This window comes from Garra rufa, chromosome 8 (genome assembly GCF_049309525.1).
Source record: "Garra rufa chromosome 8, GarRuf1.0, whole genome shotgun sequence".
Taxonomy (NCBI): Eukaryota; Metazoa; Chordata; class Actinopteri; order Cypriniformes; family Cyprinidae; genus Garra; species Garra rufa.
The window spans coordinates 22,777,690-22,803,192 of record NC_133368.1 but is presented as its reverse complement, the minus strand read 5'-3'; the positions used below and the strand labels follow the sequence as shown (position 1 = coordinate 22,803,192).

The window sequence follows — 25,503 nt, the reverse complement described above, 5'->3', positions numbered from 1 at the left end:
ACCTCACTGAAAAAGGGTTATAAGGTAAATGACTTTGTATTTTTATATTATTCGAATTGCAATGTAATGTTTCATATTTGGGTTATGTAGTGTTTGTTTTTGTTTTGTGTTGTAGTTCTTACGGTGTCTACTTGAATGTCAACGGATTAAACATTTTTGGAAACATCAGTCAATGAGCATGACCATCAATTCAGTGGGTTAGCAACAGTAAGAACTTATCCAGTCGTCGTCGAAGCCTGCTGCATTAACGACCGGTGTCCACGTTGACGGGTCTTTAAGGATTGAGTGTTCACGGGCAGAGGATCGATTTCTGATGGTCTAACGAGTTTCATCTATGGATAATTACAGCTAGAACGGAGGATTAATCGACGCACAACGGATTGCGAGGCTGTGTTCTTCTTCAGGTTATGTTTATTCAACACCCATCTACTACAGCAAACGGATACTGAGGTGAAATACTTAAACAAGAAACTTTCTCTTTATGGTCAAACAAGATTTTGAACATTTCAGTGACTTTAAAAGAGAACGTGAAATCGTTTGTTGTTTTTGAAGGAAATATATTTGTGTGTTTTAAGAAAGAAAATAATTTTCGACCAAAGGGTTGTTTTTTAAAAAAAAAATTATTGTTGGTGTTTCAGATTGTTACTTTTTGGAATTTAAACGAATAGTGCTGGACATTTTATGGTTGTGTGTTAATTGGTCAGTTTTAAAATGACAGAGGCAAATTCCTCCTTTGATAATGTGGAATGTGAAAGCCAAATTAATAATCTTCAACATGATATTGAAATTCTTAACAATGAGTATCAAACATCAGCGAATAGTTTAGAGAGACAACAGATAATAGAGACTATTGAGGCTAAAGAACAAATTCTGAGTGAACTTAAAGGTAAATTGCAAGGCGTTTTAGGAGAATCTCAAGGTCTCAGACGTTCTGTTCGTCCACGTAATCCTACTGTAAAAATGATTGCATTGCAAAAGGAAGAAATTCAGAAGAAAGAAAGAAAGCTTATCTCCTTATATGAAAAATGGAAAACGTTAGCACGCAAGGCCAGAGATCAACTTAAGTCCGATCTTAATGAGAGTCAGTTAGCATCTCTTGTTGATACCTTGGAAGAGGGAAAGGAGAATGTTATGCATTTTTATGTTGAGGTTAGAGACCATGTCACACCATCTACTGAGTTAAGATGTCGTATTGATGCTTGTGAGGCAGTGACCACAGATTTAATTAAGGTTGCTTATGAAAGAATATCAGGCATTGATGAATTTGCAGAACAAGTAAAACATCGCTTAAAGGAATTGCTCGAATCTAGTTATGCTCGTTCCATTTATGGCTCAACTGTTTCACGAATTAGTCACAAGTCTATTGCTCAGTTAAGTCAGCATACTGCATCTTCACTTGTAACTTCAAAGCATGTTGAAGCAGCTGCAGAATTAGCGGTAAAAGAAGTGGAGTATAACATGCTAATGGAGGAAAGTAAACAGAAGGAGAAAATTCAAGAACTGAAAGACAAGCAAGAGAGAGATTTGAATGCTCAAAGACGTGAGCTAGAGAAGTTACAGGCTGAAAAAGACTTGAAGGTAGCAAAGGCTAGGTTTGAGGCCTATAATCAAATGGTAGTGCAGGAAATTGACCAGTCAACAAATTATTTTACCGGAGAACAACATTGCTTGCCTCAGAGTTCCCTTAACCGACCCGCAAATGAATCAGTTTCTCTATCTCCAAATGAACTACCTTCTCTCGTGCAAGCCATGCAGGACAGCATAAATTTGAACAGACTACCAGCTCCAGAACCCTTTGTGTTTAATGGCGATCCCATTCAGTATGTTGAGTGGAAGGCTTCCTTCATGTCGTTGATTGATAGAAAGAATATATCTGCTGCTGACAAACTTTATTATCTGAAAAGGTATGTTGGTGGATTGGCACGCAAAACTTTGGATGGCACCTTCTACAGGAGCGACGATGAAGCTTATAAGGACGCCTGGACCAAATTAGATCAGAGGTACGGTCAATCATTTGTGATACAACGTGCCTTTCGACAGAAACTTGCAAACTGGCCTAAAATTCAGTCAAGAGATGCTGCTGGACTTAGAGAATTTTCAGACTTTCTTAATGCCTGTCAAGATGCCATGCCTCATGTTGCAAGTCTACAAATTTTAAATGACTGTGAGGAAAATCAAAAGTTAATTCAAAAACTCCCTGAATGGGTTGCCTCCCGTTGGAATCGACAGGTAACGCAAACCCTAAGAGACCATAAGGATTTCCCCGACTTTAAGACCTTTGCAGCATTTGTCTCTTTTGAGGCAGAGATTGTTTGTAACCCAGTCACGTCGTCATATGCCCTTAGTATAACATCAGCTGAGAAACGAAATTTCAGAGAGTTTAAGGGAAATAAGGCTAATGTTTTTAATACTCAGACTGATTTGGGACCAAATCGATCAAAGGTCATAAAGAAGCCTACTAAACCTCACTGTTTGTTTTGTCAAGATTCCAGACATCAGATTTATGATTGTTTCAAACTGATGGCCAAGACATTAGCAGAACGACGGGAGTATGTGAAGGAAAGTAATCTCTGTTATGGATGTTTGAAATTTGGCCATAGTGTGAGAGACTGTCGTCATCGTCTTTCCTGCAGTACGTGTAAAGGGAAACATCCTACTTGCCTCCATGATGATAACTACATCCAAAGAGATAGGTCAGCCCCTGTAACACCATCTGCTTTAAGATCAGAAGTTGAATCAACAAGTGCCTTATCGTTAAGTGTAGCTGGAAGAGGATCATCTTACACTTCAATGGTTGTGCCAGTATGGATCTCATCAAGCAAAGATGTGAGTATGGAAAAACTTGTCTACGCTTTACTCGACTCACAAAGTGATACAACCTTTATTGATCAAGAAGTGAGCGATGTCTTGCAGGCAGACAGATTTCCAGTTAAGTTAAAACTAACCACTATGTCTGGAAGGGACACCATAGTGAAAAGTGAAAGAATTTCAGGACTTCGTGTAAGAGGTTACAGTTCTGCTACTTATATTGAACTTCCTCCTGTCTATACTAAGGATTGTATCCCAGTCAACCATGCACACATACCTACATGTGAAACGGCTAAAGCTTGGAATCACCTTTCTGCAATTGTTGATGAGATGCCCTCTTTGAAGGATTGTGAGACTGGACTTTTGATTGGCTATAATTGTGCAAGAGCTCTGGCACCAAGACAAGTGATCTCAGGAGAGAATGATGAACCCTATGCGGTCAAAACTGATCTTGGTTGGAGCATTGTTGGACCTTCATTACCCCAACTTGATTCTTCCAGTGTCACAAGTGTCTGCCACAGACTTTCTGTTAAGGAAATCCCTCCATTAACTCCAGCTGATGCTATACGTGTTTTAGAATCTGATTTTAAAGACGTTAATGATGACAACAACACCTTATCCCAAGATGACATTACATTTTTGAAAAAATTAAGTGATGGTATAAGGAAAAATAGTTCGGGACACTATGAAATGCCTCTACCCTTCAAAGAAAGACCTAAGCTGCCAGACAATAGACAACTTGCCCTTGTGAGACTTAATCATTTGAAGAGGAAACTGTTAAAAGATCAAAGGTATAAGGAGCATTATGTAAAATTCATTGAGGATGTCATTGAAAGAAGAGAGGCCGAGGAAGTTAAAGATGGCGGATGCGAAGGTGAAAAATGGTATGTTCCTCATCACGGCATTTTCCACCCTAAGAAGCCGGACAAGTTGAGAGTTGTTTTTGATTGTTCTGCGAGGTATGATGGAATCAGTTTGAATGACTGTCTTCTTCAAGGACCTGACTTGATGAACAATTTGATTGGTGTTCTTCTTAGATTTCGTCAACACCCTGTCGCTTTGATATGCGATGTTGAGAAAATGTTTCATCAGTTCCATGTGTGTGAAGCAGACAGAGATTTTCTGCGATTCTTGTGGTGGAGAAATGGAGACTTGAAAGAACAACCTCAAGAATACAGAATGAAAGTTCATCTCTTTGGAGCGTCTTCTTCCCCGGGATGTGTGAACTATGGATTGAAGTATTTGGCTGAAGGTAACAAGGATCAGTACCCTTTGGGCTTTGAGTTTGTAATGAGTAACTTCTACGTAGATGATGGTGTTACGAGTGTACCAACAACAGAGGATGCAATTCGGCTTGCTCAAGAAGCCAGAGAACTTTGTGCTATTGGTGGCCTTAGACTTCACAAATTTGTGTCCAATGATAAAGCCGTCCTAGAGAGTATACCTCCTTCGGAACGAGCTAATGATGTAAGAGACTCTGACATTTTATTTGATGATTCCCTGATAGAGAGAACATTGGGGATTCAGTGGAACGTAGAACTTGACTGCTTTAAGTTTGATACTTGTCTTAAGGAGCAGCCAGCCACTCGACGTGGAATCTTATCCACAATTGCATCATTGTATGACCCACTAGGTTTTTTTAGCTCCATTCATCCTTTGTGGAAAGAAGATACTACAAGAAGTATGCAGACAGGGTATAGGTTGGGATGACATACTGAGTGATGAGTTGCAGCCAAGGTGGGAGTTCTGGAAAAAGGATTTGGGCAACTTGAAGAAGGTGATTCTTCCCCGCACATATGCTCCTCCTGATTTTGGAAGGTTGAAGGGAGTGGAGTTGCATCATTTTTCGGATGCTAGTTCTAGCGGATATGGACAGTGCTCGTATTTGAGATTGAAAAATGAAAAGGATGACGTGCATGTTACTCTTGCAATGGCAAAATATTGTGTGTCCCCAATAAAGACAACTTCACGATGCCATATGTTCGTTGCTAATGGCTCACAAAAGCTTCCTTTAAGCACAGTTCCGCAGCAATGTAGATATGTCTCAACAAATGGCAATTATGTAGATCATGTCTCAAGAGGTCTCCGTGTAGATGAATGTATTTCAAGGCCAAGATTTTATGAGACAAGGATATTGACTTTCCTTCTAGTGAGATTTCAGAATTATTATCATGTGACTTAGGAGCTAGATGTTCTTTATCCCTTAACGATGGGGCAGTGGAGCAGGGAATTGTTGTAAATCGCCTGTGTAAGTTCTTCTATTATTTTCATAGTTAAAGGAATCGTATACATTCAACGACGAATTAATAAGAATAAATCAAGCAGTTTTTCTACAGTTGAAAGATAAAATGCAGAGTGCTTTATAGTTAAACTTCTGCAAAGACATGCATTTCATAATGAATTGAAGGTGTTAAACAAAGGTAACCAGTTATCAAACAATGAGTTTAGATCCATTTTTTTTTTTTGACTGTGATGGTGTACTTAAGGTGGGAGGACGATAAGTAACTCCTCTATCTGTAGTCTACTTAAACATTCTGTAGTGGTTTTTGGTAAGCCTTCTGTAATTGAACGTCCAGTGCAGAAGTTAGTTTTATTATTGGAAGCTTGTTAAATCTTTTTGTTTTGTTTTTGTTTTTGTTTATGTATTTTATACAAGTGTATTGCTGTGTTATTGTAACTTGAAAATCATTCATGTATTGTGATTCATGATTTGGTGGGAGTGTAAAGGATTGCTAATTGAAAATCTGTTTTGAAATCTGCATTGTATTGACCCTCTTGAAGGGAGTAGCTTTGAAGGGACTTTTATTTTGGTACAAACTTAACGCGCAACAGTGATTGCATAAAGCGCATCCCATTTCCGCTGTCGGCAGGTGTGTGCGCTTTGTGAAGGACGCAGCTTGCGCCTTGTGGCGTTCTTCTCACTCAATTGGACCTTTTGCACCTCACTGAAAAAGGGTTATAAGGTAAATGACTTTGTATTTTTATATTATTCGAATTGCAATGTAATGTTTCATATTTGGGTTATGTAGTGTTTGTTTTTGTTTTGTGTTGTAGTTCTTACGGTGTCTACTTGAATGTCAACGGATTAAACATTTTTGGAAACATCAGTCAATGAGCATGACCATCAATTCAGTGGGTTAGCAACAGTAACGTCAGCACATTGTTTAAACAAGGCAAGGCACAGAAGGGACACGGTTAGCTTAATGCTAGCGCTAGCCTGTTACATTGCAATACATAGGATTTCACTAACCACATAAACAGAGAGATGACTGCTCTGATGATGGTGAATGATGGAGAAATAATTGCCTGATGATGGGGAATGATATACAGATCCCGAGTATCACTGATGAGCAGCTCAACTTGTGTGGTAAGTAGGCCTACTTGTGTCTCTGCATTGAAACTTTATACAGAGCACATGCATCACAGTAATCAGACTAATATATCCGCGATTCAAAACGGCAGATTCAACAAACCGCATATTAAAAGCGTCTAGAGCTCCTAATTAAATATATATTTTTATCCATGTGCTAGCCATTGAGCTCTGTGAAACAGCCAATCAGAGCAGAGTTCATTAATATTCATGAAGCTTCCAAATAAGGCAAAAACAGAGCCTTTTATTCTAGGGGCAAATCCTAGGGTTGTAAATGGACCTGTAAAACCATTTCTGGAGATTGTTTGCCCTTTCCTATGCCATATACCTTCTATGTAGATATCAGAGAACAATTTTAAATATTCTCTCAATGCATTCTATGGCACCTTTAAAGGGCTCTAAATGATCCCAGCCCATGAAGAATGGTCTTGTCTAGCAAAACGATCAGTTATTTTCTAAAATAAATTGACAATTTATATAGTTTTTAACCTCAAATGCTTGTCTTGTCTAGCTCTGCATGAACTCTGTGTATTCCTGTTCAAGACAGTTAGGGTATGTCGAAAAACTCCGATCTCATTTTCTCCAACTTCAAAATCATCCTACATCGCTGCAGAAGTACCGACCCAGTGTTTACAAAGTTAACATGCAAAGAGGATCAATCGCCCTTTACAAAGAAGGTAAAACAGCAATGTAGGGTGATTTTTAAGTTGAAGATGAAAATGATATGGGATTTTTTTTGACATACCCTCACTGCCATGAACCAGAATACACAGAGTTCATGCAGAGCTCACTAGATAAGACTCTTCTTAATTCAGCAAGGATGTGTTAAATTTGTGATAGCAAAGACTTATATTGTTAGACAAGATTTTATTATTCAAATAAATGCTGTTCTTTTTAACTTTATTCATTAAAGAATCCTGAAAAAAAAAGTACAAAATATTTGTCAGCACAACATTTTCCAACATCGATAATTCTAATAATATATCAGCATATTAGAATGTTTTAAAACTGGAGTAATAGCTGATGAAAATTCAGCGTTGATCACAGGAATAAATTATATTTGAAAGTATATTAAAATAAAAAAAAACATTATTTTATATTTTAATAACATTTCACAATATATTTTTTGTATTTTCGATAAAATAAATGCAGCCTTGATGATCATAAGAAAAAACTACAAGTCTTAAAAAAACACAAGTCTTACTGATCCCAAACATTTGAACGGCAGTGTATGCAGAACCTATTGAGTACTACCTATTGTCTTTTATGTTATTTTTGTATATATGTATGTTTTTATTTAAATGAACCTTTTCACAATTGGACCACTAATACCAGCGTAAGGACACCGGATGTGTGAACATGCACTATCACACTTCATCCAGTAGATGGGGCTACAGAACAGAGCACTGTGTCCGTGGCGCACAGTTCTTCCATATTTACCTCCATAAACAAAAAATATCACCAAAACAGATTTGTTCACAAGAACGCTGTAAAATTGTAGATTTTGTTTACTCTTTTTTAAAAAATTGTTCGATTTGTATCACTGTTGTATCACTGGTTACTGCAAACATTTATGTCCAAAAGATGGAGGCTGTCTTGATGTAAAGTCAGCTAGACTTTGGTAAGTCTAGTTCATTTTTGAAATCCAGAGATCCTCCCTGAATTCAAAAAATCTGGACACTCGATGTTAGTGCATGTGTTATCATTCAGTGTTACACACAAAACAATACATGGTAGCATGCTTTAATGACTAGGTTCTGCATATAACGATGAAGGAATACTGGCATACAAAGGGTGATTTAAGGATTTATTGAAATTTGGTCCTGTGAATGAGTAATGTTACTGACGAAGACCAGACACTCCAGCGAAAGACAACAGACTCGTAAATACACAGACGATTGTTTATGGATAAACATACTGTATGCCACCCATGTACAACATTGTCCCAGAATCTGGACAAGGCAAGTAGGCGCCAGTTTACAAAAACATTTGCATCACAAATGATTCATCAGCAGTGTTAAACGTGCTGCAGCTATCCACCTTATTCCTCAACTCAGAAGTAAGTCTATGGGTAAGACTTCTGGTTCATTAGCCGTGTAGGGAAATAACGAGAAGAGTAAAAAACATGCAGTAAACGGTAAAACTGTTTGCACTACAAACCAGTGTGTTCATAATTAAGATAACACATTAAACTAATATGGTAGTACACACCAATTGGCAGTATCAAGCAGCAAAACAAGCTGTTTTGGACAGCTAAAAATAGCTTGAAGCAAATGAGAGCGGAAGCCAGACCCATAATGGCTGTGCCCGCTCTTACAGGAAAAAAAAGGTGGATTGTATTGTCTCCAAGGTTGACAGAAAAGCTTATGTGTGAAGAATAACATGGGAACTGTACATCACTACCAGTGTTTGAAAATAAACAAAAGAAGTGAATTGCTTTAGTCAAGGCTCTACACTCAATAAGAAAGAAACTTTACATTCCATGACTAAACTGTCAGTCAGTCAGAGACGCAGACTCATTAGGTGAGTAAGACCAGATAAATGAAGCAGGATAGAGTGAGTCTGGGTAACAGTGCTGCAGGACATACCTTGCATTCCAGTAAGGCTTAACATTCACAGTTATCAAGTCTCCATGAAAATGAAGGACACTGGCTGCTAAAAAAGACACATTTGGTACATCTAGATGGCTAGAAAACTCCATGATGCTAAACTAAACGCTTCTGTTTAGTTATAATAAAGGGGTTGCACTTATGTAACGATTTAGTCAGTTACCCGCAGCCATTTTGCCGATACTGGGATGTAAACAACAGCATGGATTGCACAGTTAATGTACTACTGAATACACTGTTCTGCTAATTTATGCTGTCTAAACCACAGAAAAAAATGTGTGGAAGCTGCTAAATCATGTAGAGAAGAACTTAGTAAGCAGAAAAAGGCACAATATTTTGACAAACTAAAGTTAATAGGTGGTAAAGGTATGCACGAGCAGTATTAATTAAGATATTAGCCTAATATTTCACCTACCTGACTGGAAATGATAAGAACAAACAAAAATGTTGTCAAGATTCTTGGCCTTGAAATCCTGGTTCAGTTTGGCCAACCATAAACGCCTTTTGTTCCTCAGACAGTTTTTTGGACTCTTCTCCTTGATTTGTTATAACTGTTGGCAGTCTATAGTACTCCGAATGTTCTTCCTGGTCTGACCGATTAGCACAGACCAAAACATGACAATAATTGACCATTTTCAGCAGCAATAATCAGCAAAACTTAACCAGTGAGTTTTGTTCGTTTCAGTGGCATTGTTTACGTTCAGTATGGCTGAAGAGCATCTTGTGCTTTACTGCCTGTAAAAAATAATGTCATAATAGTATAATAGTTCAAAATCTATTTTTCTTCATAATTTGTGCTTAAAAATGTTTAAATTCCTAAGAGAGTCTATTTATTTGAAGGTAATGAGAAATAAATTAAGTGAAAAAGAGATTTCATGACAGGGCAGAATGTCAGGCCTTCAGAGTTGCTGTTCAACTCAGACATTACACCTAACACACAAACCTACTTTCCCGTCCTGTATTCAGAGCCACGTACATGACTTCACTTCTGTCTGAATGCTCTGGCTGTAAACAGCATTTTAGTTCATCGAACTCTCAGAACATGTGATTTACGAGCAAACCACAGAGCTGACATCCCAAAAGGGAAGAACCACTGGAGCTCCTTGGACATATTTGCATTTCTGCATGCAACCCTAAAGTCTCATCTTAATATGTCAGCCATGGCTGTGTTGTGTGGCAAGAGAGCAAGGAAATAGTGGCAGTGTGACCACATGGTGGTTATACTTGATTTAGAGAAGGATTTAAATGTAGCATGCAAACTTACACAGCAAATACAACTTCTGCATGCATGGAAAAACAGAAAATGTAAGGCCACTCTGGATGCCTTTGATAGGATCGATAACAGACCAGCCACCAGACCAGGAAAAATACTCTGTAAGATGTCTTAGAGACATAATTTTAAAAAACTGAAACGTTTTCAACAAGGTTCACAAGGCATGTGCACTTTCCCCATCGCAAACACAGCTGCTCTCTGTAACTGAACCTGAGGCCTTTGACACATCACCAAACACACACACACACACACACACACACACACACACACACACACACACACACACACACACACACACACACACACACACACACACACACACACACACACACACACACACACACACACACACGTTGGGTTTACATGTTTTATGGGGACATTCCATAGGCATAATGGTTTTTATACTGTACAAACCGTACTTTCTATCGCCCTACACCTACCCTACACCTAAACCTAGCCCTCACAGGAGATTGTGCACACTTTTACTTCATCAAAAAAACTCATTGTGCATGATTTATAAGCCTGTTTCCTCATGGGGACCTGAGAAATGTCCCCACAAGGTCAAAATCTACTGGTATTCCTATCCTTGTGGGGACATTTGGTCCCCACAACGTGATGAATACCAGGTACACACACACACACACACACACACACACACACACACACGCACGCACGCACGCACGCACGCACGCACGCACGCACGCACGCACGCACGCACGCACACACACACACACACACACACACAATGGCTGATTTATACTCTCAATCTTCCTCACTGCTGGTAAAAAAAAACCTTCTGCACCACATACACACCTTTGAAGCTTAAAACAAGCTGCCTTCACAGGAGTCACAGGAGAATATGTCAAATAAACAGTACTAAGCAAACTTTAGCCCATTAAGCCCCTCGCAGACTCCAGGTGCACGGTCCTCTTAGATCAAGGGTTTCTGTCACCTAGTTGCAGTATTAAGTCAGATTTTCCTGTCGGCTTATAGAAGGGTGGCTGTGTCATTCCCTGCTGTGCTGACATGTTTTGTTAGCATCAAACAAAAAGTCCTTAGGATTATAAGTGTGTTTGAAAGTCCTAGTTTTTGAATGTACTTGTGCTTCAGTCTTCTTCTGTCTGTGCAAATATACATGACTAAGGATGTAATCAAATATTTGAAGGATTAAATACATTTTGCTTTTTACTTCTGTCTAAATTGTCATTAAGCAGAGATACAGAACACACAATCTACACTTTTAAAAATAAAGGTGCTTCACGATGCCATAGGAGAACCTTTTTGTTTAAATGGTTGCATAAAGAACCTTTAACATCCTTTTCACAAAAGGATCTTTGCGGCGAAAGGTTCATAAGATTATAAAAATGTAAGAAAGAGATGGTTCTTTAAAGAACATTTGACCTGATTTAACCAAAAACGGTTATTTTATGGCATTGCTGTGAAGAACCTTTTAAAGCACCTTTATTTCTAAGAGTGTAGGTCTACTAGTCTGAATTTGAAATGGTGTACATTGTGATACTACTGACTATTGTATTCAGATTCTACTGTTGTTTCCTGAAGGAACTGTTTTTCTCCATTGCCCTCAGAGCCCTCAATGGTTCAGCTTCTCAGTACTTGAGCGAGCTCTTATCATATTATAGTCCCTCATGTCCGCTGCATTCTCAAAACTCTGGCAATTTGATAATACCTAGAATATCAAAATCAGCTGCGGGCGGCAGATCATTTTCTTATTTAGTGCCTAAACTCTGGAACAATCTACCTAACACTGTTCAGGAGGCAGACACACTCTGCCAGTTTAAATCTAGATTAAAGACTCATCTCTTTAACCTGGCTCACACATAAAACACTTACACATTTCTATAATACAGGTCCAGTCTGTATCCAGATCAGATGGTCACTGCAGTCTCTCGGATCCAGTCTGTACCCGGCTCAGATGGTGGATCAGCACCTAGAGATGACCTCTACACCCCTGAATGTCAGCTAGACAAGCTCCAGAGAAAGATCATCAGTGAAGACCTTGTCACCTAGACGGCCATCGGCACAAGATCACAGGAACCTGATGAGTCCTCTGGAATCTGACATTGGAACAAACTGCTGGTTTCATCTGGCCAGAGGAGAACTGGACACCCAATTGAGCCTGGTTTCTCCCAAGGTTTTTTTCTCCATTTCTGTCACCTGTGAAGGTTTGGTTTCTTGCCGTTGTCGCCTCTGGCTTGCTTAGTTGGGGACTAAGCGATATTGCGATATTGTATAATACTTGAACTGAACTGAGCTGGATGATGACATCACTGAATTCAATGATGAACTGCCTTTAACTGAAAATTGATTGTTTACAATACTGCATTATTGACATACTGTTGTCCCGTTTAATACTGTAAAGTTGATTTGACACAACCTTTATTGTTAAGGTGATTGGCACGCGATGTCCTAAAAATGACAATGGTAGACTTAAAAAAATCATTTCAGCTGGACCTATTAATTTGCTTGTCAGTTTAGGAAGGCAAATTATTGTTTTAGTCTGACTGATATCAAATCGTGCATGTAAATGTGCTTTGTGACTAGTTTGACAGGCAATTCACAAAGATGCACATGCATTTTTGCCTTCTACTGCTCTGCTTTTGTGAATTTGCTGATGAAACTGTTGTCCTCTGTAGATCTATTTCTTAAATAAATCAAATTAGTTTCATTAACTGACTTAAGCTGAATAACACTATTGTTTTTTGTAGCGCTCCTTATAGTTGAATTGAATTAGTTTCAGAATTGATGAACCGAATCAACACTGAACCAGGGTTGGAAGTTAATGAGGGCTTGAGGCAAAATGGCAGCAAAATGCCCCATGAATTCAAGACAATAGGGCAAAAAAAAAAAAAAAAACCTGCACGATTAAACAATGTATTACGACTGTCGTGATTAAATGAAACGTAAAAATGAATTAAAACTGTTAATTTGCGGAGGTAAATTCAGATTTGCTCACTGCATCAGATTGCTTTTACGCACTGTTTTGTGCAGCGTTGAGCCTTATAGCAAATTAAATGCGTTTTTGTTGAACTTAGGAAAGCATTGGCTAATCAGTGGCACTTAGATTGGTCAGCGCTGAAAACACTGGAGCGGTTGTTGCGTGCGCACGCTTTCAAATTTCCTCATCATAAACAACAAAGTGCAGATACAATGTAAATAAAAGATCGATTTCATAGCTTTAATAATTATAACGGGGGGTTTTGCATAACTTGTGCTAAACTTGGCTAAAGTCATGGACCAACATGTTAAGCCTATAAAGCCAGAATGTGACGTGCTCAACAAAACATTTGTTTTCTATATCGATATTAATATTCATTATTAAAATATAAAGAGCAATAATCTACAATAAGGATTTTTGTCATAATATTGCATGCCAATGAGCTCCAGTTTGTATAATTTAGATACACGTAATTTTAAGTATTTGATATTGAAGACAATATAGTATGGTGGTTATAATAATATAGTGATTATAAAAATGCCTTTACAAATGTAAAAATAAATGCAAATATTGACCCTTGATGAAATTTAATTTCTGACCCTGCGGACTGGAATTATATAAAACTGTTAAAAAAGCAAAAGATCTGAATGATTGACAAGCAGTTTGATCAGTTTGGATTTTAACAGTAAGAACTTTGAAAATCTACACCTTATTTGTAAAAAATGCACCAAAATGAGAGAGAGAAAAAAAAAAAAGTAGACACATGGTAGACATGACTTACATGACTAAGTATCGGTATGAGGTCAGTCTCAGTTCTTACTGGCAGTTGGTGTCTAGTGTCTAATTTTTTATTTATTTAATCCAGGTCCTGATGGGATGGGTGTGAAGCTTATAAATGCAACTGATCCAAGAACAAATGTGACACTTTTGAATTATCAGCAGGCAGTGTTATTGCATCACACTGTACAGTTGAAAATCATTATAAAATGTGCAACCTGTGGCAATACACAAAAGATTAGCATTGTAGAGAGGCATTTCTTGCTTTACTTTATAAACCTCAACCTAACATACAATGTGCAAAACAAAACGGTTAAGAGAATTATTGCTCTGGTTAGGTTAGTACCCATCTCTTCATTAAAGAGTTGATGTATGCACACTTTATGGCATCTTATTACTGCACATGTGGTAAATAAATTGATGCAAAATGTGTAATGGCAGGGAAAGGCACACTGTTAAAAATATACACTTAATGTCTCTTTGCCTATAAAACAATGCACAGCAAATCCATCATAATGTGCAGGAGGTATGGTTAGGACTGAAAAAAATTAGGAATTATATTCAAGCAAGCAGTCCATAGCGGGTCAATGTCTATCGCTCATGGAGCTTTCTGGAAAAGGCCGGTAAGCCCTGCCTCTCCAATATTCAAGCCAATTCTCGTCTCAAAATCAGCACTTGTCCATCTGCTGCTCGTCAATAAACTTTCATTACCGAACCGCATAAAGATCGGTTCCAATCCTCAGGAACCACACGCCTTAAAAATGTTTGCATTGCAAAAGACCAAAATATTTGCTCTGTCTCTGTTGTCCACTGTAGTGCAGAGGTGCGCTGGACAGGTCCTGCCGTGTCCCCCAGTCCAAATGCAGGTTGATCAGTGCACCCCTCCGTTGCATGACTTGATACTATGCATATGGAAAACCGTCTCCATTGGGTGAGAGGGGATGGACTGCTTATAAACAGGATTAGATGCCTAGGAGGAAAACAAGGAGAGAGAGCGAGGAGTAAATAGGTCAGATGTGTTCATTGAAATGCACATGGTTAGAAGGGCAGAGCGAACAGCGTCTTTGAACCACAGCCTTGGAATGATCATCATGACTGATCTGCAATCCCAGCTGACTGATGTTTTCCAAAACGCCTCATGGTTTCAATCAAAGTCTAGTTGTTTTTGTCTTTGTGATTGCATTGAGTTGCCAGTTCAGTCTAGTTGCATTTTAAATAACATACAAACACTGCTTCATCAGTGCATTAGACTGCAGCAACACTACCGTTCAAAATAAAGAAATCAACTTTTTTTTGTCTTACAAATAAATGCTGTTCTCTTGAATGTTTATTCCAAATATCTAGAAAAAATTAGCAAAAAATGAATCAGCACAACTGGTTTTAACATTGACAATCAGAAATGTTTTTTAAATGTATTTTATTCAGCATTGATGCCATGAATTATGGAAGCTTGTTTCTGCCACTGAATAAAAAAAAAATTAAAAAAGGTAAATTGCGAATTTCTTTTCACAATTTGGAAAAAATGGAAAAAAGGCTGAGTTTATTTCTCGCAATTCAGACTTTCTCTGAATTGCAAGTTTATATCATAATTCTGAGAAAAGTCAGAATTGCGAGATGTCAACTTGCAACTTGTTAACTTGTTGACTTTTCTCAGAACTGTGATATAATTTTTTTTTAATATACTTAATTTCTCAGAACTTTTTAGTCTTTTTCCCACTCAGAATTGCACTTTATAACTTGCAATTACAAGTTTATCTTAAAATTGAGTTTTTAATCACAATTCTGAGAAAAAAGTCAAAACTACGAGATATGAATTGCGAGATACGAACTCACAGTTGCAAGAAAAAAGTACAAATTGAGTTTTATCACACAATTCTGAGAGAATTGAGAATTGTGAGTTGTCACAGTTCTGAGAAAAACAGTCAGAATTGAGTTTAATCACAATTCTGAGAAAAGTCAGATTTGTGAGTTTTTAATTACGCAGTTCTGAGAAAAAAAAAGTCAGAATTGTGAGTTAATCAATTCTGAGAAAAAAGTCAGAATTGTGAGTTTTTAAATTACGCAATTCTGAGAAAAAAAGTCAAAATTACGAGATATGAATTGCGAGATACGAACTCACAGTTGCAAGAAAAAAGTACAAATTGAGTTTTATCACACAATTCTGAGAGAATTGAGAATTGTGAGTTGTCACAGTTCTGAGAAAAAAGTCAGAATTGAGTTTAATCACAATTCTGAGAAAAGTCAGATTTGTGAGTTTTTAATTACGCAGTTCTGAAAAAAAAAGTCAGAATTGTGAGTTAATCAATTCTGAAAAAAAGTCAGAATTGAGTTTAATTACGCAATTATGAGAAAAAAGTCAGAATTGAGTTTAATTATGCAATTATGAGCAAAAATTTAGAATTGTGAGTTTTTTTAAAATGACACAATTCTGAATTGTGAGTTTTTATTACGAAATTCTGACTTCATAACTAGCAATGGCGAGTTTAAATCTCTAAATTAAAGTTAAAAAGTCAATTTTTATTCAAATTAAAAAAAATTATTCAGTGGCAGAAACAGGCTTTCATATTGAATTGATCAAAAATGACAGCAAAGATACTTATGTATCTTTCTTTAAAATTGCTATTTTAAAGAACAGTTCAGCATTTATTTTAAACTTTAACTTAATATTCAAAGAACACTGAAAAAAGTATGATATACACCAAAACTAATAAACAGCACAACTGTTTTCAACATTGATAATAATCAGAAATGTTTCTTGACCAAATCAGAATATTAGAATGATTTCTGAAGGACCATGTGACACTGAAGACTGGAGCAATGGCTGCTAAAAATGTAGCTTTGCATTACAGGAATAAATTACATTTTAATATATTGTAAAATAGAGAACATAATATTTGACAATAGTACTGGATTTACTGTATTTTTGAGAAAAGAGATGCAGCTTTGGAAAGCATAAGATACTTCTTTTAAAACAAAAACAATCTTACTGACATCAAACTTTTAAACGCTAGTATGCAGAAAAAAAACAACAACAACAATAATAATAATAATAATAATACTAGCACAACTAGATCCTTAATTAATGGAAATCATCTTAAGCAAACTTTTTGTCACAAGTAAACAAGTATTCTAACATTTCACAACATGTCACAAGTATCTGATTTACTGATTACTATAATTTCAGTCAAACTTCAGTGCAGTAGAGGGATTAAATCTCACCATCTCATATCGTGCCCGTGAACGTGCACTCTGGAAGCGCGCAAACTCGCGGCGGTCATGGATGGTGATGACCAGCTTCCAGAGGGCTAGCAGCACAATGCCCATCAACAAAATGCTGCCTACAACAGCCAGAAGCACCGTCGTGGCATTTGGGGCAACAGCACATTCTGTAAAATACAACATACATAGATGCATGACCATAATGTATATGACATTATATCCCATTAGAAACAATGTTTGTATCAGAATTGACCATAAAAATATAATTATTTTACTTTGATCATTTCTTCTCTTATAATTTGCAAAAATGACATGATCCTGAACACAGTTCTTAGTGGGATAGTTGTGAAGTGCTAAATACTGACCTGGCTCTTTAAGAGCAGTGAGGACCGACTGGCCGTTGGCATGTTCAGAGTATGTGAACTTCATCACACAGTCATTCTCTGTCTTATACACACATTGAACAGTGTTGGAATCATCCGTTCCTGAAACAGATAGAAACAAGTTGAGTAAAAAAGGAGTTTAGCTGAATAAAACAGCTGTCTAAACTCTAGCTCGGGCAATAAAATGAGCAAGACATGTCGAGCCAATAGCATAAACACTGAAAGACTGAAATTATTGTTGGACCAGGCCTTACATTCCTCAACAAGAACCCAGATTAATCAACAACGTTTAAATGTTATCATAATTAAAATCCCCAACAGACTAGGAAGTCTCTCCCTTCCTAACAGTCGTGTAACTACGGAGCCTCTTTCTCTAAAAGAGCTGGATGTTTCCGGTATGCACATGTGGAGTCCATTAAGGAAGTCAGCTGACTGAAACGGCAGAGAAACGTTGTGTAACATCAAATCCATGATGCTTTCTTTTACAATTAGGGCCGACACAGGAAGAGTTCACAAGCATCCTGAATGTTTCAATACAGCATAAGTTCAGCTTCATATTGCTCAACAATAAACATTCATGCCTGCATTCCTAGACACATGTAAAAAATTCCTCCTGCAATAAATCCTCTTATAAAAACCAAGAGAAGTTCTCATAAACTTTATTAATAGCTTTTGGACTCTAATAAAACCTTCATACTTATAAATATATAAAATAAGAAATATAACACATAAATAAAAATATCTATACACACACACACACACACACACAAATAATCAGTTTCTAAATTGCTATTCTAAATGAATTTGTGCATATTACATGTCAGTGGTTTGTATTAATAGCAGGGTTCGAGTGGAATAGCAGTAAACACAGGCTCTCGCAGTGGGACACAGAACAGCGAGTGTTGCCGAGACATCCAGACTCACATTCTCCAGATAATAACATAAACAGAGCTAGCCACGATACACCACAAACTGTGCTTCACCCTGCTGTGGGGAACACGTTCATGACCTGGAAGCACAAACTGTGGCGCTCTACCCACAGTGAGCTCCTGATAACTGCTGGGTTCAACTTTTCTCTGTGACTGAATTTAAGGATGATGTAGGTTAAAGGATTAGTTCACTTCCAGAAAAAAATTTCCTTATAATTTACTCACCCCCATTTTATCCAAGATGTTCATGTTTTTCTTTCTTCAGTCGAAAAGAAATTTGTTTTTGAGGAAAACATTCCAGGATTTTTCTTCATATAGTGGACTTCAATGGTGACCACGAGTTGAAGGTCCAAATTGCAGTTTCAGTATAGCTTCAAAGAACTCTACACGATCCCAGCAGAGGAATCTTATTTAGCAAAACGATTTGTCATTTTCTTAAAAAAAAAAAAAACAACCTTTTATACTTTTTAACCACAAATGCTCATCTTGCGCTAGCTCTGCGTCCACGAGTTCACGCATTATGTAATCATGTTGGAAAGGTCACATGTGATGTAGGTGGAAGTACCGACCCAGTGTTTACAAAATCAATGTGCAATGAAAGTCAAACACCCTTTACAAAAAAGGTAAAACTATGAAGTCAATGAAGTTTTGAAGTTGGAGGAGAAAATGTTTTTAGTTTTTCGCCTTATCCTACCTTTTTGAACTGAAGTACACAGATGAAAAACTACCCGTGCATGACTTTTCCAAGTGCAAGTAAAAGTATATAAATTCTTATTTTTTTAAGAAAATGGTTGATCGTTTGGCTTTTTTTCTTGGCTGGGATCGTGTAGAGCCCTTTGAAGCTACACTGAAACTGCACTGATCCCCATTAAAGTCCAAAATATGGAGAAAAATGTTTTCCTCAAAAGCCGAAATTTCTTTTCGACTGAAAAAAGAAAGACATGAACATCTGGGATGACATGGGGGAGAGTAAACTGTCGGGAAATTAATCCTGATGCTCAAATGTGTTTCAGTGTCAAGCATGTTGCCATATTGCACCATTTACTGAAACATTTTTTTTGTTTTTGTGGTTTACACTGCTGAGTCAATTTTTCCCCACTTACTTGCTTGGTCCCTTTGTCTGCTTTGACTATTATACTAGCGGTATGGAAATGACAAACACTTAAATGTTTAAATTCCTTCCTTATGTTCACAAGCTATAAAGAATATCCTGGTAAAGTTTTAGCATGCCATTGCTTTTTCAAATTAGTCAATTCAAGTACTATTTACTGAATAGTTAATTGACAGCAGAGCATAAACATCCAAACAAACATTTAAAAATGTTGTTCTTTGGCTTAAACAATCCACGTATGTATTTGTATCCGAGGATGAAGTGTGTTTGTGCAGGGTGATAGAGAAACATCATTCAGTGTGACAAGTGTTTTCGAGTCTGCACTCACTGAGTGTTTCCACGGTGATGATCTCATCCTTGCACATGCGCTGGCAGGTCTGGTTATCGGCCAGTCGCCCCGTGTTAAAGAGACGGCACTCGATGCATTCCCTGAGGAGAAACATCCAGAAAAGTTCAACTAGAACTATCACAATACTGAAAAGACTGACACAGTTTAATCTAAACAATAGTCATTGACGAAAGACAGACATCTCAGACTCTGCCAGTCAGCTCTGAGGAGTCTAATGGAGACCATATGTTGGTGTATGTAGTTTAAATAACATCTCAACTGACATCATCTTGTGGCATGCTACCTTATGCCACAGAAATATTTTTGACTTGTCCCTCAACAATGACAAAACAAACAGACAAACACTACAAAGGAAGTAGCATTAAAGGGCCATACTACAGAATTGGTCCAAAGTCAGAGTTGGAAACAAGTTTGTTTTTGTTTTTTTCCCTCAAATTTTTTGTGTGTACACATTGTATAATATCAGAGGTGTACATTTCTAGAAATCGTGCCGTTAATTCTCAATTTGTATTTTTTAGAAAGTTGGAAAATTTGTCCTCTCCCCGAATTTGTCATTACCAAAACACAGTAATATATTAATATTTAAAAAAATATATTAAGTATATAATTAATTTAATTATAAGGGTTTAATTGACCTATTTAGATTTAGATTTTACTTGCATCTACATTGTAAATTATTTTTTTTTTTTGCTATTTTCAAATTGTTTTTCCCCAGAGTTAAATTAATAATATTTAAAGTTTAATTTTTCCCAATTTTTCTTTGTAAAAGGCATCAAGTTGATCATACCGATTTCAAAATTAAGGATTTATTAGTTTGAATGTACATTGAACCAAACACCATTATAACATTGCAGTTGATAATTCACTTAATTCATACTTGATTTTTTGACAAAACATTCCATGTTTCGGTCGTGATAGCACATTTTTGGTAGTGAGAGTAAAGCTTTGGTGGCGACATCACATCACATTACATGATTTCAACTCATATACTTAAAAAAAAAGGCATAAATGTACAAAAAAAGTTTATTTCCCCCAAATAAAGGATTATGCGTTTTGTCACTATCGAAACAATAAAGACATGTTTCGGTAGTGACAATTCCATGGGATAACACCCCCCAAAAAAAAGATTTTAGATACTTTTGAACCTAGTTCAAAGATGCAAATCAACACATGGTGAGCTAGCACAGTTCTGAACAGTGGTACACATTGTCTCGGACAATAGACAAAAACATACACCGTTTCAGTAGAGAGAGAGAGAAAGATTTTTTTAACTTTACTTTTTAAAAGAATCAAAAGATGCCTTTAAAAACAACAACAACAATAATAATAATAATAATAATAATAATAATAATAATCATAATCATAATAATAATAATAATAATAAAAATGAATACAGTTTTTCAATATAATTTCCATAAGCTGAAATGTAGGGGTTAGGGTTCAGGACAGCCACCTCCCAATTGAAAGTACCCAATAAATGATAATTTAATATATACTAAGCTTACTAATATTTTAAAGGAACAAATAGGCTCATTCTCCAACTCCCCCCGAGTTAATAAGTTGATTTTTACCGTTTTGAAATCCATTCAGCCGTTCTCCTGTTCTGGCGATATCACTTTTAGCATAGTTTAGCATAAATCATTGAATCCTATTAGACCAATAGCATCACGTTCAAAAATGACCAACGAGTTTCGATATTTGTCCTATTTAAAACTTGACTCTTCTGTAGTTATATTGTGTACCAAGACCGGTGGAAATGCAAAGCTGCGAGTTTCTAGGCAGATAAGATTAGGAACTACACTCCCATTCCGGCGTAATAGTCAAGGAAGTTTGCTGCCGTAATAAGGCTGAAGCAGGAGCAGTAATACCACGTAGCACATGTGCAAATGCTAAACTAGCTGGGAACTCATTGATAATACTCCGCCTGCCTCGGCCATATTACGGCAGCAAACTTCCTTGACTATTACGCTGGAATGGAAGTGTAGTTCCTAATCTTATCAGCCTAGAAAATCGCATCTTTGCATTTCCACCGGTCATAGTACACGATACAGATTCCCTACAGAAGAGTCAAGTTTTAAATACAACAAATATGGAAACTCGTTGCTCATTTTTGAACGCGATGCTAAAAGGATTCAATGAACTATGCTAAGCTATGCTAAAGTGATATCACCAGAACAGGAGAACGGCTGAATGGATTTCAAATTGGTAAAAATCAACTTATTAACTCGGGGGGAGTTGGAGAATGAGCCTATTTCCAAAAAAGTGGAGTGTTCCTTTAAATAAATAAAGCAGCTTAGCAATGGAATAAGCACACTCATGATTTATTAAGGAAAAAGTGTACTTATTAATAGTACAGATAAAAATTTGCGAATACTGACATGGAAGAGAAACAAAATATTGAATTAAGTTACTTTTGTTTTCATTGCATACAAAAAGTATTCTTGTGGCTTCATAACATTAAAGTTGAAACACTGAAGTCACATAGACTATTTTAACGATGTCATTACTACCTTTTTGGGCCTTGAACGTGTCAGTTGCGTTGCTTTCTGTGCAGGGTCAAAAAGCTCTTGGATTTCATCAAAAATATCTTAAATTGTGTTCTAAAGATGAACGAAGGTCTTACGGGACCATTAGGTGAGTAATTTCTGACTGAATTTTCATTTTTGAGTGAACTATCTCTACATTAACTTTACAATATAAAACGGGAATACTTGTGAGTTAGCTTTAGTTACTTAGTTACTTTCAGCATCTTTAGACTCATACCTCTTTGTTCCACATGCATCTGGACAGGTGGGACATTTTTCGCATGTGTCCCCAAATGCCCCTGGCTCAGTGCACTGGCACCGCCCACACACACAGCTGCCTCGCCCGCTACAGATCTTGCCGTCGTCCGACACACAGGAAGCAGTCTCTGTAGAGCAATTACAGTTGTCTCCAATATAACCAGCATGGCATTTACACTCACCGCAGTGGCATTCTCCATGGCCTGGAAAAAAGGGAGAAAGAGAGATTCGGAATAAACCTTATGTAACTCGTAACACTATAACCTCTTATTTTACGTCAAATGGCTGGTATGTGCAAAAATCTTGCACTAATAAATGTGGTTAACTTACTGGCATAGACGAGAGGTATGAAAACAATGACTTCTCAGAAAAACCATAATACTGTAGTGCACACACAAATGCGACCTTGCATATAACCAACATTTACTGACATGAATGGAAACAAAAGCGTTACACATTTCTGTCATAACACAAAGATGGCTGCTGTCTACTTCTCCCACATTCTCTAAAGTCTCTCTGTCCACGACTGTGCACATTCCACTGGACTGATTACATGCAGATCCTCTCATTCCAACATCAAGGATTCTTGGCTAGCGTCTCCATCACTGAGTGCAAGCAAAAATCTTTGTGTCTTGCAGAAAATGTCCCAGTGTGTAAAAAGCACATCTAGTCACTGTATGAATGAGCCAAGTGAAAGCTGATATTTTGATGTAGTACTGTATGTGCGAAAATGTGAAGGGTCTTACAGTCAAAATGATGAACAAGGCACACTTTCATGGCAAAACAGCTGTGGACAGATTAAAAGCAGCGGTGAGCCCTTGGTGTGCCATCTGCTGCCGCTGCAGCCTCACACCAATGATTGCACAAGAACTAGAAAATGCTGGAAAAATTAAGCGCACATGCTCCAAAGTTGCAGCTTTGTGCTTGTGCAGTCCCAAGAGGTCATATTAGCTGAGAAAGAGTTCTGCTTTAAACAAGACATTGGATGCAAAACTCACTTTCACATGGTGTTTGCATATACAAGTGTCTTAGTAGTGTACGCTGTCTACTGTTCGTAGTAGGGGTGTGCAAAGCAGCCGGTATTTGTATCTGTATTTGTATTTGTTGAGGGGGGAAAAGTATTTGTATTTGTATTCGAGTAAAATTCAAAATAGGCCTAAAAATAATGAGTGACGGGAAGCTATGCTAAGGTTAACTAGCCTATAGCCTACATCTTGCTGTCTGCAAAAGACAGAGTAACTTAAACGTACCATATAAGGGGCCGTTCACATGTCGCGCCTAAAAACGCGTGGAAAACGATAGGCGCGCCGCTTTCTCCTTCTTTCCAAAGCACTCTGTAGCTTGCGCTCCTGTGGTATCTGCGTTGCTAAGCAACCATGATCTGCGCTCTCCATGAAGACGCGGAATTTTCAGCAAAGGATAAATGGATTTCCAAAACTAAAAATCGCTTGCAGTAGCTCTGCTGCTAAAAACTGTTATCCCTGTAACAGCTATGACCGGCTGTTCCTCCATCTTGGCGAAGCTTTTAATGTTTTTTGTGAAAGGAAGAAGCTGATTCGTTGGTTCTTGTCACATGACCAGCGGTGCGCTCGCGGTATTCTCAGAGCCATAGAGAAAGTTTCTCTATTGCTGCATCCCAATTCGCATACTATCCGTCCTAAATAGTATTCGAAAATAGAATTAGTATGTCCCAAATCGTAGCATGTTTAAGATTCCCGGATGGTCTACGACTTAACTTCGGAATTCGAAGTGCGGATCAATGCACACTCTAACGGCTAATATTGCCCACAACACATTGCGCGGTGAACGAGGATTTGATTAGAACTACAAACACTCATAAAAAGTGTTAAAAAACTACAAACATGGAGGATATGCGCGACCAACGGACAGGTAGAGAAAGGGGTTTGAGTGATAATTAGTGTGTAACCTGATAAAAAATGTTTTTTAAATGTTATTCGCGTTATATTTCGTGTGCAGCAACATAATGATAGGTTTGGTCATTAACGTTTAAATGCATAATTCTGCAAACACAAGAGCAGAGTTCTGGGCATGAAAGACTCGTGAAAGAACGTGCCTCTTAATTTCTCTCTAATACGGTAGGAAATTAAAAAAATAAATGTAGATAATGTTAACTGTGATGATTGACAGGGCAGTTTAAACAGTGACAGGATTCAGGTAACTAAGCAACAAAGTGTCCGTTAAAGAAGCAGTTATGACGAAGTAGTATGTCCCAAAGCTTGCCTACTATTCTGCTACATTCTCAAAAGTATGTACTTTTTCTTCACAAAAACAGAGTACATACTTTTAGGGTGTAGTATAAGTAGGCGATTTGGGATGCAGCATATGGCTCTGGGCATTCTGAAAAGTTGAGATGTTTTTATCTCGATGCGGCGCAGACGCGCCTGGAAAAAACGACCGCGTCGCTTTCATTATGAGCGTGCATACCGCACGCCTACATTTGAAATAACGAACTTGAGCGTGCAAAAGACGCTACATGTGAACGGCCCCTAATGGAATAATCTCCCGATCAAACTCCGCTTCCCGAAAGTTATAAACTGCCTCTGGAACCCAGTTAAGGTACAAAAATCTATTCAACAAAAATAGTGATGCAGTGAAGTCTTTTTTCGCTCAGCCGAGCCTTCTCTGTTGCTGTGTGGAGCAGCCTGTGTCAGTCACCTCTTTTTCCCCCCAGCCCCCCGACTCCTGAATGTCACTCACTCACTCACTCATGCGGGCATGCACTGCGGTCTCATGAGGAAATGCAGCTTTTTGATATAAAGTTTTACTTGTTCCCGAATACAATTTTTTTTTTTTTAAATATTTGTTCAAAATAAGTATTCGTAAAAAACACGCTATTTGTGCCTTTCCGAATACCGTATTCGGGTTCAGCTCCACCCCTAGTACGTAGTAGTGGTTGTACGCTGTCCACCATTTTC

At 37.6% G+C, this 25,503-nt stretch overlaps 2 protein-coding genes across 2 annotated transcripts in view; both read right to left on the bottom strand.

Moving 5' to 3' along the window:
- dgkg (diacylglycerol kinase, gamma) overlaps positions 1 to 25,503 on the bottom strand; it is a 449,591-nt gene that overhangs the window by 257,889 nt on the left and 166,199 nt on the right. The window lies entirely within an intron of this gene.
- Positions 13,843 to 25,503, bottom strand: part of itgb5 (integrin, beta 5) — a 49,964-nt gene continuing 38,303 nt past the window's right edge. Inside the window, exons 11-15 of the mRNA XM_073845334.1 lie at positions 22,548 to 22,770; positions 19,764 to 19,864; positions 17,378 to 17,497; positions 17,013 to 17,179; positions 13,843 to 14,763 (exon numbers count right to left, since the gene is read on the bottom strand). Of these exons, the coding sequence (XP_073701435.1) occupies positions 14,665 to 14,763; positions 17,013 to 17,179; positions 17,378 to 17,497; positions 19,764 to 19,864; positions 22,548 to 22,770 (710 nt within the window). The 3' untranslated portion in view covers positions 13,843 to 14,664. The remainder of the gene's footprint in view (positions 14,764 to 17,012; positions 17,180 to 17,377; positions 17,498 to 19,763; positions 19,865 to 22,547; positions 22,771 to 25,503) is intronic.